Here is a 14,679-nt window from a genome sequence, read left to right as displayed (position 1 = left end):
GTAAAGACGATCCATTCTGGGGGTTTGTAAGAGGATAATTAACATAATTAAAGAGAGAAATAGAGTACCAAAAAAGAAAGATTAGTGAGAAGAGAGGGGAAAAGAACGGGAGATGAAACGGCGTGGTTTAGAGGAAGAAACTAGCAAAGGAGAAGATAGAGAGAGGGAGAGAGGAGGTCAGACACGAACAATAGAAGAAAAGAGAACAAAACGAGATAAAATGAAGACGGGCGACATGAAAATGATATTCTAAAATGTAGCGGTGGTATCTGGTAAAGACGATCAATTCTGGGGATTTGTAAGAAGATATGATGTCGCGAGGGTCGTAGAGTCATGGATAGAAGAAAGGAATTGGGAGAAAATAAAGGACAGGATTCCTAATGGAAGAACCGATTTGCGAACGGGGACAATATAAAAGGACGAGCAAAATGTGGTGTATTATCAGGGTTACAAAAATGGATAAGGGAATAGGGAGATGAAACGAAAGAGGAGGAAGGCATACAGGTCAGACGAGTGGAATTAGAGGTAGAGTGATAACGATATATAACAGAGAAGGAATGAAGAACTTAAAAATAAAATAGAAAATATGGTAGATGGAAGGGAGGAGGGGCTAAAATTGGGGGAGATTTTAATGCCAGAACAGGAATTAAAGGAAAATGGGTAGAGATGGGACAAAGAACACAAGATAGAAAATCAAGAGGTAAAGATCGACCTATGAATTGAATTGAAAGGGAAGATGAGAAGATCAAGAACTAAAAGACGCAAAGACCAAGGGAGATGCAGTTGTGGACAAGAGATGGTATACAGAACGACTAGAGGAACAAGGAGAAGAAATATGATGAGGGAGTACAGAGGAGAGGTGCAATAATATCAAGGAGGATATTTAAAAAAAAGCAATAACGTCGAAATAAATAACTAAAGGGGAGAGGAGAAAAAAATAAGCAGTGATGGGACAGAGAGGGTACACAAGAGAGAAATAGATATAGAGAAGTGATGGAGAAATAAAAGAGGAAATAGAGGAAAAAGAGATGAGAGAACAGAAAAAAGTACACCCAAAAAATGTAAAGAAAAAAAATGGAGAACCAGAAAAAATACGATGAGCCAGGGAACAGAGAAAAATTTTTGAAAGGTGATAAACAGCGGCAAAAAGAAAAGTAGAGCAAGTAAGAGGAAAATACAATTAGATGAATGGAGACAACATTTTATCAAATTACTACAAACAACGCAGTAGAAAAAGGAGGCTGTGGAAGAGGTAGGAAGAGAGGAAGTTCAAGGAGATGAGATAACAACAGGAGAGATTTAGCAGCAACTCAAAAGACTGAAGAAAGGGAAAGCGGCAGAGAGAGAGAGAGACAAGATAGGTAATGACGCTTGGATTTTTGCCACAGGAACGGATAAGGAATCAAGTAAACAAGGTATGCAAACGAGGGGTTGTCCGAAGAATGGAAGAAAGAGGTAATAGTTTTTTTAGATTTTCAAGTGAAACTACAAAGACTATGCAGAAAATTATAGGGAAATCACGATAATGACGACGGCGTATAAAGTCTACGCAATGGTACTTAAGGAAAGATTAGAAAGGGACATGGAAGAGAAGAGGAAACAAAAATGGGCTTCCGAAAAAGGAGAGGAACGATCGACTGTACTACACATATTGGTGCCAAAGGAATTGGGAAAAAGGCGCATTTGCGTTATTCATGGATTTAAAGGCATCGTTTGACAGAGCGGAAAGGGAAAAATTATTAAAAATGGGAAAATGCCCAACACTTAGCCCAACCTTATTTAATTTCAGACAGGGAAAAAGTATTAAGATAGGGACAAGGTGGAGGGATCGTAGTGGGGAAAAGAAACTGGTCCCTGGTGCAGCAGTGATAATGGAAACAGACGCAGAACAAATGAAAGCAATGATGGGAAGAATAAAGAGGGTTTGGGCAAGGGAAGGAATGGAGTTAAATGTAGAACAAATAGAGGAGCTTAGAGTAATTAAATATTTAGAGTCACAAATGCAAAATAGCAAATAAGAGAACTAAAAAAAGGGAGAAGTGGCGATGAGGCAGGTGTGTGGAAAATGAAGAGAGGGGTTCTCATGTGCGGAGCGGAGATGTGGGGGTGGAAGGAATGGAATGAACTGGAAGGAACACAAAAATCGATATTAGGGCTAAAAGGAAGGGGACCAAATTATATATTAGACGAAGAAACAAAAATTGAGAAGATAAAGACGGCGTCGGAACGCAAAGCGGTTCAAGCAAAGGAGTGGAAAAGAAAGCGAATTAGTAAAATAATGCTTGACAACGAAGATGAACGCAAACTGCATGTGGAAAAGACGGAGAAAAAGTATTACAAAACAAATGGATACGGACGGGCTGAGAACGAAGAGGAAAAGAGTCGGAGAACAGATGGAAAGTGAGCTAACAAAAAGGAACCTACAACAACAGAGGGTGAAGAAGTGATTACCAAAATAATTATAGGCGGAATGGAAATGAAGAGAAACGGAAATAGAAATGCAGTCAAGAAGAAGAAAGAAATTGTAGAACATGTGTAGGGGAAGAAGAGAACATACAATACACGTTATGGAATTGCAAGGAGGTGTTAAGCACTGGGAGAAGCAAGAGTGAGGGGGGAGGGGTAAGAAGTGGATGAGGGGGATACTAAAGAAAAGAGAAGGAAAAATCTGATTTTAGTTTTGTTTATAAATTTATATTGTAAAAAGTATTTTAGCGTCTAATAAAGATTGCAGTGTTTCATTTACACAGAAATTGCTCAAGAATACGTGAATACGATTATCCATCTTACACGAAGCCGTTTTTTTTAAAATTCCAATCTAAACATTTTTCATTATTGGACAATATCCACTAGGTAGGTACTTGTGAAAGGTCTAAGGTTAATTACCCTGTTTCGAAAATTCCATTTGCTAAAGAAGCTCTATTATAAGTTAGATGAATTTTGTGCATACTAACTTCGTGAAACTATACTAATACAAACTAACCACTAGATTCGAAGTATGGTTTAAATCGGAGATTTCATTTGAATACGTTATTCAAATGCATGCCCATACCCATAGGTCATTATTACAAATTTCATGTATCATATTTTACTTTCATAACTGTGCTTTATTACACATAAAGTAGAAAGCTCTTAAATAAATTGGCTTAAAGAAGTTTTCGAAAGTTATAAAAGCAATATAAGTTCATACAACGAAAATGTCGAGGGGAAACGAGATTTTTCAATTTGCCTCCAATTTCGCTCGGGTTGAAATTTTGCACCAGAAAACCGAAATTAAACTGAGTTAAACTCAAATTTCGCTTACACATATAACGGACAGTTGTATTTCCCAGTTGTTCAATATTGATCAGATCCTAGGAAATGAACCCTGTCAGTACTTGACCTTCCAGAAATGTTGACGGTTTTCGGTTCTGTTTTATCGAAAGGTAAACCGCGTTGCTTTTATGACAATTAAGTGCCTTGGAAGTATCTAAAGCGAAGATACTCGACTTATAATCGATTGAATAAAACTAAAAAGTTGTAAAAGTGTAAAACTTCTCGAGCCCTGAGAAGTTTTATAATACTCTTAACATAATGCTAAAAACTTCTGAACTAACCTTCAAGCATCCACTGTTATACACTGCAGACTCTAGTGCTATTCTTGATATAAAAACCCCATCGTTTCTATCAATCCCATTTCCTTCCCTGATATAAAGTCCGAGCGTTTGTCCCGGCCTTTTTACTATTTCTACAAACTGTACAGTGTGTTTCGCATCTTGCATCGACGTAAATCGCTTCGCCGTATCCCCTGCAGTTCTACCAAGATGACGAGAATCCAAAATTCTAACTATCATTTCACCACGCCTTTCCACCGCCTGTAACACAACAATCGCAATTAAAAAGTTAAGGACTCAACTTTCACATTGTTATATAAAATATCGTTGAATCATACGCTACACTGTGCTCCTTTCAAGCAGGAAAATTTACAACTTTGTTGAAGACTTTGTGAAAAGCGCCTGTAATTAATTGTAGTTGTATTTAATTCCCCCCTAATAATAGCTTAATTGTCTTGAAAAAGTGAAGAATCTCTCTTAAATACACTCATTATATTCCATTATTCTTATCCTTAAAGGGTTCATTATGTTAATTTCATTCATTACTTTCTGAATATCTCCGTCTTCCGAACATTTTTCCCGTCCAATTTCCCTTTTTTTTATTTTCATTCCCGAAAAGCGCATGGCTGTTGGAAGACGTTTTACATATTTTACTTCGCGAAGTTTTACGACGAAAAAATTGATGTTATGTGCCCACTTTTATGAGCATAAATTGAATTTGATATCTTGCGAACCTACACGTACAAATTTCTCCCGAGTTTAGAAGTAAAATTTAATAATGAATCCATGCCAAGAACTGTTCATAATGCAATATTGAAGGAATTTAGATTAATAACAAGGGCTTTGCGAGAAATTAATTCCCGTTGTCAGCTGGTAACAGACAAAACGGCAGTTTGCAGCGGAGCTGGCGGAACCAAGAAAAAGGAAAGTTCGTAATGTGGGAGAACAGCCAACTTGTCTTGGGGTAAGACGGCGTGGTGACAAAGGTGAGGATAAGTCTGGTAGGTATTAATTGAGTGACAGGTCAGGTGAGAAACTACAACTCCAAATGGATTGTTATTTTAAACTCCGAGCTTGTCTAAGGAAAACACCTAAAATTAAATTGCAGAAGGTAAAATGGCAAAAGTAAGTGCGAAGTTTTAAGATAACTTACTTACAATTTTTATTTAAGTTTCTAAACTGCCCTGTTTTTAATACGTTTTCCAATGAAACATTTTGACCAAAAAAAAAACTTTTGAATCTGAATCTGCATCTGACCGAATGTTTCCTGATTATGCTCCGGAGTTACAATTCATAATTTAATCCATCTGGACCCTGGAAATTACAGTAACAATCTTAGTCACTTAATCGAAGATGGTGATCATATCGCGAAATAAGAATAAGATGATCCTATGACTTTAGTTCTTTCAGCAATAAATTAAGAATTAAAAATCCAGAAAATCGCTAAAGCAGGTTCGGTTAACAGAAGTAGGAAATCTTGTTAGTGCTAATTATTGTGGCCGTCACACAAACTAGGGAATATGGCATTGGGATTCGTGTCACAAAAATTGACCCATTTTCTTTGCTATGGCAACTAATAAAATCGCATACCTACTTCTAGATCCTGATAAATCCGTGGTCAGTAAGTCAAATTTTTTTGTGCTGGGGAAATATTGTCAATTCATCTGAAAAGGTCATGTCCACAATGCATAATCCTTTGGGACAGAACCCAGAAATTCCATAAATTACAATTGGGACCAAGTTTCAGGTCTCTTTGATGACTGGATGGCTATAATACTTTGTTTTAGATATTCCATAATTTTTGGTCCTCCAGAGTTTTTTTGAATTTTTTTTTCCTCGTAATTTGATTAGGTTTTTGCATTGATTTTCCCAGCCTCCAATTGTTTCGAATCCTATGACCTATAGGAATAATTTGGTAATTATTGGGCAGTTCAGAATATTTCTGTAGTTTGGCTTTTTCTGCTTTGTTAGCAACTCTTCCGAGAGTTTTCGAAGTTTGAGAGAGATAGGATGAGCATAGGGTACCCACGCGTCATGTAATATCCCATACAAGTTGCTTTCCGTGTGATCATGGAGGCTTTTTATCCCAGACAATCTAGATTAAATAAAAATTTAAAAAAAAATCTTACAGTGTTGAAATTTGGCCAAAATATTCCTTGTTCCTTTCTCTTGAACATATCCCAAAACCGCCATTTTGAATATTAGGTCCCTTTTTTCGGATTTTCCTCAATATCTCGAAAACTATCTACTTTTTCGTAAATTTCCTACAAAAAAACGTTGCGGACCGGTTCCAGCTCTGACGACACTTCTTTCCACCCCCATTTCTTTGGATGTGGATGTGGTGGTAAACCCTCTTAGTATGCTACAACACTGCACCTTTAGTTGGCGGGAAAGAAGCGACGTCTCGTTTGATGTTCCTGGCTGCGCGCTGGAACCAGACATGTCGGAAGGCATATATTGACGTCATGCTGGGGGTGGCTCGGTACAATTCCAGAAACAATTTCTCGGCACCTTCAGAAAGAACCGCTATAGTGTGGTTTTTGGGTTGTAAAACAGGGGTGGAATTTGTAAAAGCTGATGACGTTTGAAAGTGCTTTAGTTATTTTAATTTTTGCACAGTTGTATGTCGCTGAAGTAGTGTCACATCCTGAAAAAGTATGTAAAAATAAAACGGTTTCCCTAAAGAATGAGGGCTGAGGTTGATTTGAGGAAAACAATTTGGGTGATACTTTGAGTTTGTCGGGCGTCTTTCCCCACCACAACAACCTCGTCGCTTTCAGTTGCCTTCTGTATGGCTATTGTGACTACCAGGCCGTCCGCGTCCCTGTCACCCCTCAAGGCGTCAATCTCATTGTTTTGGACCACCAACGCCCTTGAGGCTTCTCATCAGTGTTTGCTCGATCATCATGTCTTACTACACCCCACTCCAAAAAGAGATAGTTCTTCTAGTGGCGAAATATCCTTGTGCGTAGACTGTGCATAACAACTCCCTCAGTCCACTTCCAGCCATAATTTCCACAATACTGGCTAGAAAAGGCATCAACATGTGGCAGAAGCTACCATCTCGCAAGCTTTTATATATAGAGCGGCCGATCAAAGGTTATAATACAAGATTCCTGGTTTACTGATCTACACTGTTCCACGGCCATTTTCATCACAGTGTAGATTGTATCACAGTTAGATGGTGGCGCTTTAATCAACGAGAGTGGTACAACATCACTTTTTTCACAGATTATTGTAGCATGGGCAGCAATCATAGAAGCTTTCCATCCAATAAAGAAGGTTGGTTTGGGACGTTGACGTTTAGATCTCGGAATTTGAATTGAATGCGGGTACTATAATTTTTAATTTAAATTTTCATTACAACTCATGTTAATATTTTTCGTGGGATTATTTACGAATAAACACAAAACGATTTTTTAGAATTAGATTTCTTAGAATTAAGGTAAGAAAATTTTCGTCAGTTACTGTTAACAATTTGTTTTGTTAATGCATTTGTGTCCGCCCCGATCTGATTTAGTGGGTTTTCTTTTATTTTATAAAAAATTAATGTAATTGTCTAGAGATAAAGTGGCTTTTTAATCAGAAAAACAACTGTTTTCATAAAAATGTTGTATTTTAGATGAGTTAATTTCCGTGTAAATTTGCGTACGTCATCAAAAGCGTCCTTTCGCAAGGTGTTGATTGGTTTATCGAGTTACCAAGGGTCGTTAATTGGTTAAGAAATTTTCGAGTTCTTAGAAGAGTTCGCGTATACATGAGGCCTTTTGCAAAGTTGGAGGTAGAAATGTCGGCAGAGACCGCCAGTGCGCGTTCCAGTTTAAGTATAGTTCAGTGTTTTTTATGCGCCCCGATTTTATTAGAATTTTGTAACTCGAAAACTTTTATGTAAAATCATGCAAGTCGTATATTTACTTTATCCCTTTAACGATTCAGAGATAAGTGTCATGCTCAATTACGATTATTTTGTAGATCCGTGCCCAAAGTTAATTTCAAGTGCTTTCAAAATTTGGTAAGTGACCTTTTGATCTGGACTATTGCCTGCTTGGAATCAGGAATTTAAATGTGTACTGAGAGAAATTTCGTTAAAGATGAAATGTCTGTATGTACGTATGTGTGCGTGTATGTGCGTGCGGCATGATTCTTGTAAACAAAGCCGGAACTACCCGATCGATTTGATTGAAATTTGAAACGGATCTTCCCTTAAACGGTCTCGAAAGCTGAAAAGCTTTTCGAAGCGATTCAAAAATGGAAAATTATTTGAGCGCTCTAAGGGATTTTTGTTACGCCGTTTATAGTGAATGTTCAAGTCGAATTAAGGGTGTATTCCACTTAAATTTTAATTCTATTTGACGTATGATGGGTTGCATAATATTTACTTGTAATGAAATGGTAACGAATAAACAAAGATTGAAGAATTTACCTGCCCAACCATTGTATAAAGTAAACAAGTAATTGCGCTAATTTACCCAGGTCATTAGTCATTGTGACGAATATGCATATATAATTAAACATCAATTAGAAAACGCAAATGATTGTCACAACGGCTAATCCTCAATAAATTCACTTTTCCCAGTTTTTAATAAGACGTATCTATTTTTTTTAACCCAGTACTCCATGAATTGTATTGACCTTATCTGGAAAATAACGCATGTAAGCGAATAAGTACCTATAAATTAGATATCTTTAAAAAAATGTACATTTTTTTACTAATATTCAGATGTGTTACAAAAAATCGTCTAATTCGGGAACAACACAAAATAAATGAGAACTTACGCAAATTATATCTCTTTCCGAAGGATGCTACGTCTAATTCGGGAACAACACAAAATAAATGAGAACTAACGCTTTTTACGCAAATTATAACTCTTTCCGAAGGATGCTACAGGGAAATAATCTCAAATTTGTACCACACTAAAATTTTAGGGGTGTTACAAAAAACGCCAGAAAAGACGCAAACTTTTAATTCACCCAAAAATAAATCACATTTTCCGTGTGAATTCTATTACCCAGTATATTATGGAATTATAATACGTTCTAATGAATCCGGTTTCTTTGTAAATTAGTCCCGATAAACGCAACAATGTCGCTAATGAAGTTAGGCCTGCTGTATGATGTGTTGCCTACTGTACATTTATAAATGGTGAATGACTTCACTAAACGCTGCAAGTTTTCGTAAAAAATTTCCAATGAATATTTCGTCTAAAATTTTTTGTAATTTATGTGAAGGGTAGGTTGATGGCTCTATGGTTTGCTAATGTTTTTTCTGAGTATGCTACAGAGAGATTTTTAAAATAATTTGTGTTGACGCCATTTTACCTATAAAAGTTCACTTGTTATTGGCAGTGCTCTAAAAAATTGTTTTTTCTTAAATATGAAAATATTGTTCTGTAGCATACTTTTTAAATGTATAATTTACACGAAAAAATTAGCCCCGTCTTTCATCTCATGTTTTATAGAATTGAGACGAAATGTAAATCGCTCTATTTTCGCATAAATGTTGTACTACTGGATTACACCCTTAAATAATTAAAGTTTACGAAGAAGTTGTTGTATCTTCTACGGGCCTGCATTGGATGTCAGCCAGCCAGCCGGCCAAAGCGAGATTAAAATCTACCTTTTTACAAATAAATTTGCAAAAATGCGCTCAAAAGATGTGATGCTTGAATTTATTGAGAATCCGATCCTCAACTATTTTTCCAAATTTCATTTTTGTAACACTGAGAAAACATGCTCCATATTTGCTAATCAACTGACTTCCTAACTTTTATAATAGTAAAATCAGCAGATGTTTCACTGTCGTTGGAAGACTCTACCTATTGAACAACTTGTCAACATATTTTTTTCGAAATACATATGCACACAAAAAAATGCATCACTTACTGAACGTTGTTTGGACGTTTTGCCAACGAAATTGGGTGCGTCGCCATCTCATATAGTCGTCAAAATGTGTAAAATTTATATATTGCATCAAAGTGTAGCATTTGAACATTTTACTGCGAAAGTGGTACTAAAAGAATAACTGTGCAATTACTTGCTCAAAATCCATTGGTGTACTACCAAAGTATTTTCAGAGGTTTTAGGACAGACTATTTATTTTTTTGCATTTCCCAATATAACTCGTTTGCCTTACGTCAGGATTCAGGAAAATTGTTACCCCCTAACTATCTTAAGGAATAAGGTTATCAGATGAACTGGAAGCACTAGAACTGCTATGGCCGTCAACACTGATAATTCCAGTTTTTACGTTTTGTAACTTTTCATATAAAACCTTTAATATCTCAACTCAAGGTCCCTACGGCCGTTTATTGACTGAACTGAACCTTTACCTAGATCTATAAATTTTCCGTAAACTATTAATCTTCGACGAGGATGAAATTAGGAAAGGCAAAACGTGTTGAATTTGTCCTTATTCGGTATCCAGCAAAACCGAAGAATGGAAAGGTAAAATATTGACTTTAGGTATGTATGACGGTAACTCCCAAACTTACATAATTAAGTCCTCACAAATTCTTCACAAAACATAATACCATAAAATCTTAAAATAAGTGAATTTTAGCAAATTTTCTCGCCTAATTAAAAGGCACATTTTCATGAATCCGATGGTACCTACTATAACATCTTGTTCTTATAGAAAACCACATCCAAATCCATATAGAGAGAAAATTACATTTAGGTACATAGTTGGTGTTTCGTGTAATACAATAGTTACTATTTTGCAAACAAGGAGGAAGATTTTTTGCACTGATTGAAATATCCTTCTCATCGGTCCAAAGAATTAAATCTGCGACCTTACAGGATAGGTATTATTTAAAACCGTTTAGGAAAAAAGTTGGCGCCGTAGAAGATTGGTCTTCCTCCAAAATTATCCAAGACAGTCCGCAGTAGAACTACTCGAAAGACAAAGTGAACGATAATTGCAGTGGAACGATTTCACAGCAGAAAAGGGATGTGCGTTCGGAACGATACAGCTTCTTTCAATAAATTAATTTCCCCGCGGAGTTTGCTTTACACGATTTTAACATTCGATTAAAAACGAAAGCAATTAAGAAAGTCCCCGTAGGCAATTTCTCATTGGCGCCGTAAAAATTAAATCTCGCGAAATAACTAATAATAAATTTCGTCCGAAATAAGGATAATAAGGGCACCGGTAGGTATACACTGTAAATTTATACCCCCCGTTGTACAATAAAGGGTTTACGACAACCATCATCTGTATGTACACAGGCCATCCTAATTGCGCACGGAATTTCATTAGCAAATATTTTACCTATCTTACCTCCAACGCCGCTGCAGTAGACGCATCGTGGTCGTTCTCTACCGTTTCTATCTGCTTAAATATTTCACTGCTAATCCCCGAAACCTGCAACGACAAGAAAAGATTTGTTAATAAGCGAAAGCGTATCGAATGAAAAGTGGGTACTAATTGTTATTGATAAAACCTCGCGTCGAGGAAAACGTCCCCGTCGTCGTCGTCGGTAAAGTTTAAACTGTATAATGAGGTTGTTTTAACGTTATCCAAACTTTCTTAATTGGAAACAACTTTAGGGCTTGTTCCAAATCGAGTTGACAACTGTAAATTTGCCTTGTATATTAGATGGACAGATAAATCCGCAAATACTGAACGAAAGCGTCGTTGCCATTCCTGCTCCTTCCTCATCTCCTTATCCCTAATTGGATTCCGAATTTAAAAGCGCAGGTTTTCTGTGCCGTTGTTCACGGCGCTAATGTGATCGCAATTAAGTCATATACACCAAAATATATGCCGTACGGCGCCTTAATATGGTCTAAAGACCAATCGCCTTAGCATCGTGGAAATTAACCAATAGAGTGGCTGTGGGCCGCTGCGCCCTTTCGCGAAAATGATTTTGCACCCCCTCGCCATAATCAAAAATTAGATATTCACTATATGGAACTATAATGACCATATACATTTTCCCTTTTAGAAAACCGTTCATAGGGTAAGTTTGCTACATCTGAGAAAAATGTGAATTTTTGGTAGCGTGTCAGGTGTAGCAGATCTCATAGTGACGTATGTCACAGAAGTTTTTAAAAAAGCTTATCATTGAAATATTGCAAATTTGCGTGATGGCATGCAACAGCTTGGAAACTGCAAATTTGGCATATTGGAAAAATGTGAGAAAATGATTTATCAACCTAGCTTTTATTACATTCGTAAGGCGGTATTTAAGCCACGAGGTAGTCATTACATAAGTAAGAAAAGGAAGGGCTTTTGAGGGCAATTGGTCTAAAAGTTCCAAGAAGAACCCAGCTTAAGTTGCCGCAGAAAATTCGTTACGATTTTAACATAGGGAAGTTCTTTTTTTTCGGGCGTCGTTTTGAGACAACAATTTGCACGCGAGTGTTCAAAAAATCTCACAATTAAAAACGGTGAAAACTATCCGAAACGGAAGATTTTCCGGTCAAAAGTTTAGCCAAAAGAAAATTTCCCATTTTCCGCATTATATAGAAAGGTCGACAACAAGGGATAGGAAGTATATACAAAGGAACTATGGATTTTTCAGAAGATTCGTTAAATAAACGTTAAGAGGGACCAAGCAGTTACGCTAAAAACTCTACAAAGTTGCGTACCATCCAAGTAAATATCTTTCGAGCCCATTAGATTTCACAAAAAGTCTCGTTCCATAATATCTCGGTTTGCCTTGGAAATAATATAGAATTCCATACTAAATATTGAAATACAGGGTGTTCCATTACAAATTTTAAAATTAAAGTTTCTTCCCGTCAAACCGAAAACTGACATTTGTCATAAACAACCAAAGCAAGTACAGAATTTACTATTAGAGATTTTTTTACTTGGTTCCACACTACACATTTGTCTTCTCATTTTACCTCCTACCACACCCAACTTTAAAATTTTAAATGGAACCATATTCCGTGTGACACGTCAAACTGAACGTCTTGAAAAATCGTATGTAAATAAAATGACATTTTGATTTACAATTTCAAAGATATCGAGATATAGAAGAGAGACTAGAGTTCTACAAGATAATATCTGTCAGAAAATGTTTTTACTTAACTAATTGTGATTTTTTTAAATATTATAAGTTTAGGGTCTCCCCAAAAATGCCTTTTATCGGACTACCTAATAACCATTTTTTGCCCGAATTTAGCGAAAATGCAATGTTCTTCTTTGTTGTAATTTTCCGGATTCTGCAGGCCTAAATCTTGCAGAAACTATCTTTTACTGTGCTAGACTTGCAAAAACTTTTTTCGCTAGGTTTTGGATGTAAGGTGATACTCTTTGTGGTGTTCGTATCTGTACCATAGCGATTTTTTAGACTCTGCAGGTCAGAATCTGTCCGAAAATGTCTTTCCAGTCGATCTCCCACAACTTGTGTTGCTCTATTTTTTTCAAATTCAGTTTAATGGCTCTATTTTTTCAATCTGGGGCAAGTACCTTTTTTGGAAAATCAATTAGAGATGTCGTTCTCAGAAGGATTTTCTTGACTTTTTTTAGAACTATTTTTTTGGTGATAATAAAATTTTTACGTGATCTTTTTAATTCTACAGGCCAAACTGTAATACAATTACTTACATAAAAGTCAGGAAAATGATACATTACTGGGAGGACATATTGGAGTACGAAGCCCGTTTGGGGTGAGTAATTTAATTTCCGAGTCAAGTCGGGTTATTTTACTAACGAGTATAAAACCATTTTTCCCGAAATCGCCTTTTTTAAAATAAAATTTCAGGAGCTGCTGTCATAGAAACTAACATAAAGTAGGCATGAAAATGAAGAAATGACGATTTCGAGAAAATATATTGCTCCCGTTTATCTGCGACAACGTCCTTTCGATTAACTTAAGAGACAAGTATACCATTAGAAATTATGCTGCTTCTATTTTTAGCGGATTTCCAATGAAAAATACGGTCTATAATACTGAATACTGAATTCCGTGAGATCTTAGCGCTGAGATCGCGTAGAAAGTCGCTTTTTTAATACTATAGCGTATATGACAAATAAAAAAAATTAATTATAAAAGCCCCCGCGTCTGGGCATCCGGCCTTCCAACTTTTTTTCGACATTTATAAAAGTAGAGGGTACGATTTTCCGTGATGGAAATTTCTCCTTTTACGGTAATGCAATAGACGTTTCGAACCTTTACAGAATAGTTAGCATTACACTTCTGTGGTAGTTAAAAAATACGTCCCACGAAGAGCGATCGTTTTGTTTTGAATTTGAATTACAGTGAATTTTTATAGATGCGATTTGTTTGTTCACATTTATCGCTTTTTGAATTGGTTAATTTACATAATGTTATTTACATAATGTTAAGTGTCCGAAAAACAGAAAGATTTAGTCATTGAATTTCAATAAAGCCTGTTCGTGTTATAAAGATCAAATGTATTTAGAGAAATTTTGAGTTTGTTCTTTGTCCGCCACAAAATCATAGTTAACAACAGATTATTGGATTATTAAGAATTAATATTTAGCGATTAATATTTCTTGAATTAATTGTCTATCGATTGCTTGCATGCGTATGCATGTAATGGTATAAAATCTGGCTCTGAAAGCATATCTGTCTTTCAGCTTATGTGTTTTTCTCCTAACGAATAAATTTTTGTCTTTGTCAATCATACAGCTGTGTTTAATCCAACCCAAAGTGCGACCCAGATTAAAGTTTTCATAATAATTTTTTCTGTTGGTACCGGAATCATGTTCGGTTTTAATCAAAATTTTAATAATTAATCCCTTGGAATAATGGAAAAGCGGTCAAGACTACTAAATTGTCCATCTGAGTCAATTTTAAGTCAACATTGAGACTTTTATTATAGCGGATGCCGGGCATGTATAGAAAAAGAAATACGAAGATTCTAAATTTAAATTAGATTTCAGCAGGTGTTTTGTGAATTGGTAGAAGAAAAGGTATCCGACAGAATAATCCATGTTACAGTCCGTATTCTGTGATGTCACGAATCATTCATATCATCATCATCATATATCTTTAAGACAAAATCGTCAAATAATCATATGTCATCATATGTCTGAAGACAACAAGGATACAATGAAAACTGACGGTACGTTGAGGTAGATAGTTACATTGAGTTCTATTCAAAATGT

At 36.0% G+C, this 14,679-nt stretch overlaps 1 protein-coding gene across 3 annotated transcripts in view; it reads right to left on the bottom strand.

Annotated features, from left to right (window-relative positions):
* Positions 1 to 14,679, bottom strand: part of LOC116176600 (rho GTPase-activating protein 100F) — a 95,956-nt gene that overhangs the window by 20,940 nt on the left and 60,337 nt on the right. For all 3 annotated transcript variants that reach the window (XM_031495244.1, XM_031495242.1, XM_031495243.1), the window contains 2 exons: positions 10,873 to 10,956; positions 3,597 to 3,854 (listed from right to left, as the gene is read on the bottom strand). In XM_031495244.1, coding sequence (XP_031351104.1) covers positions 3,597 to 3,854; positions 10,873 to 10,956 — 342 coding nt within the window. The remainder of the gene's footprint in view (positions 1 to 3,596; positions 3,855 to 10,872; positions 10,957 to 14,679) is intronic.

This window comes from Photinus pyralis, unplaced genomic scaffold (assembly GCF_008802855.1).
Source record: "Photinus pyralis isolate 1611_PpyrPB1 unplaced genomic scaffold, Ppyr1.3 Ppyr1.4_LG7, whole genome shotgun sequence".
In the NCBI taxonomy this organism is placed as follows: Eukaryota; Metazoa; Arthropoda; class Insecta; order Coleoptera; family Lampyridae; genus Photinus; species Photinus pyralis.
This window is presented reverse-complemented; position numbering and strand designations above follow the sequence as displayed.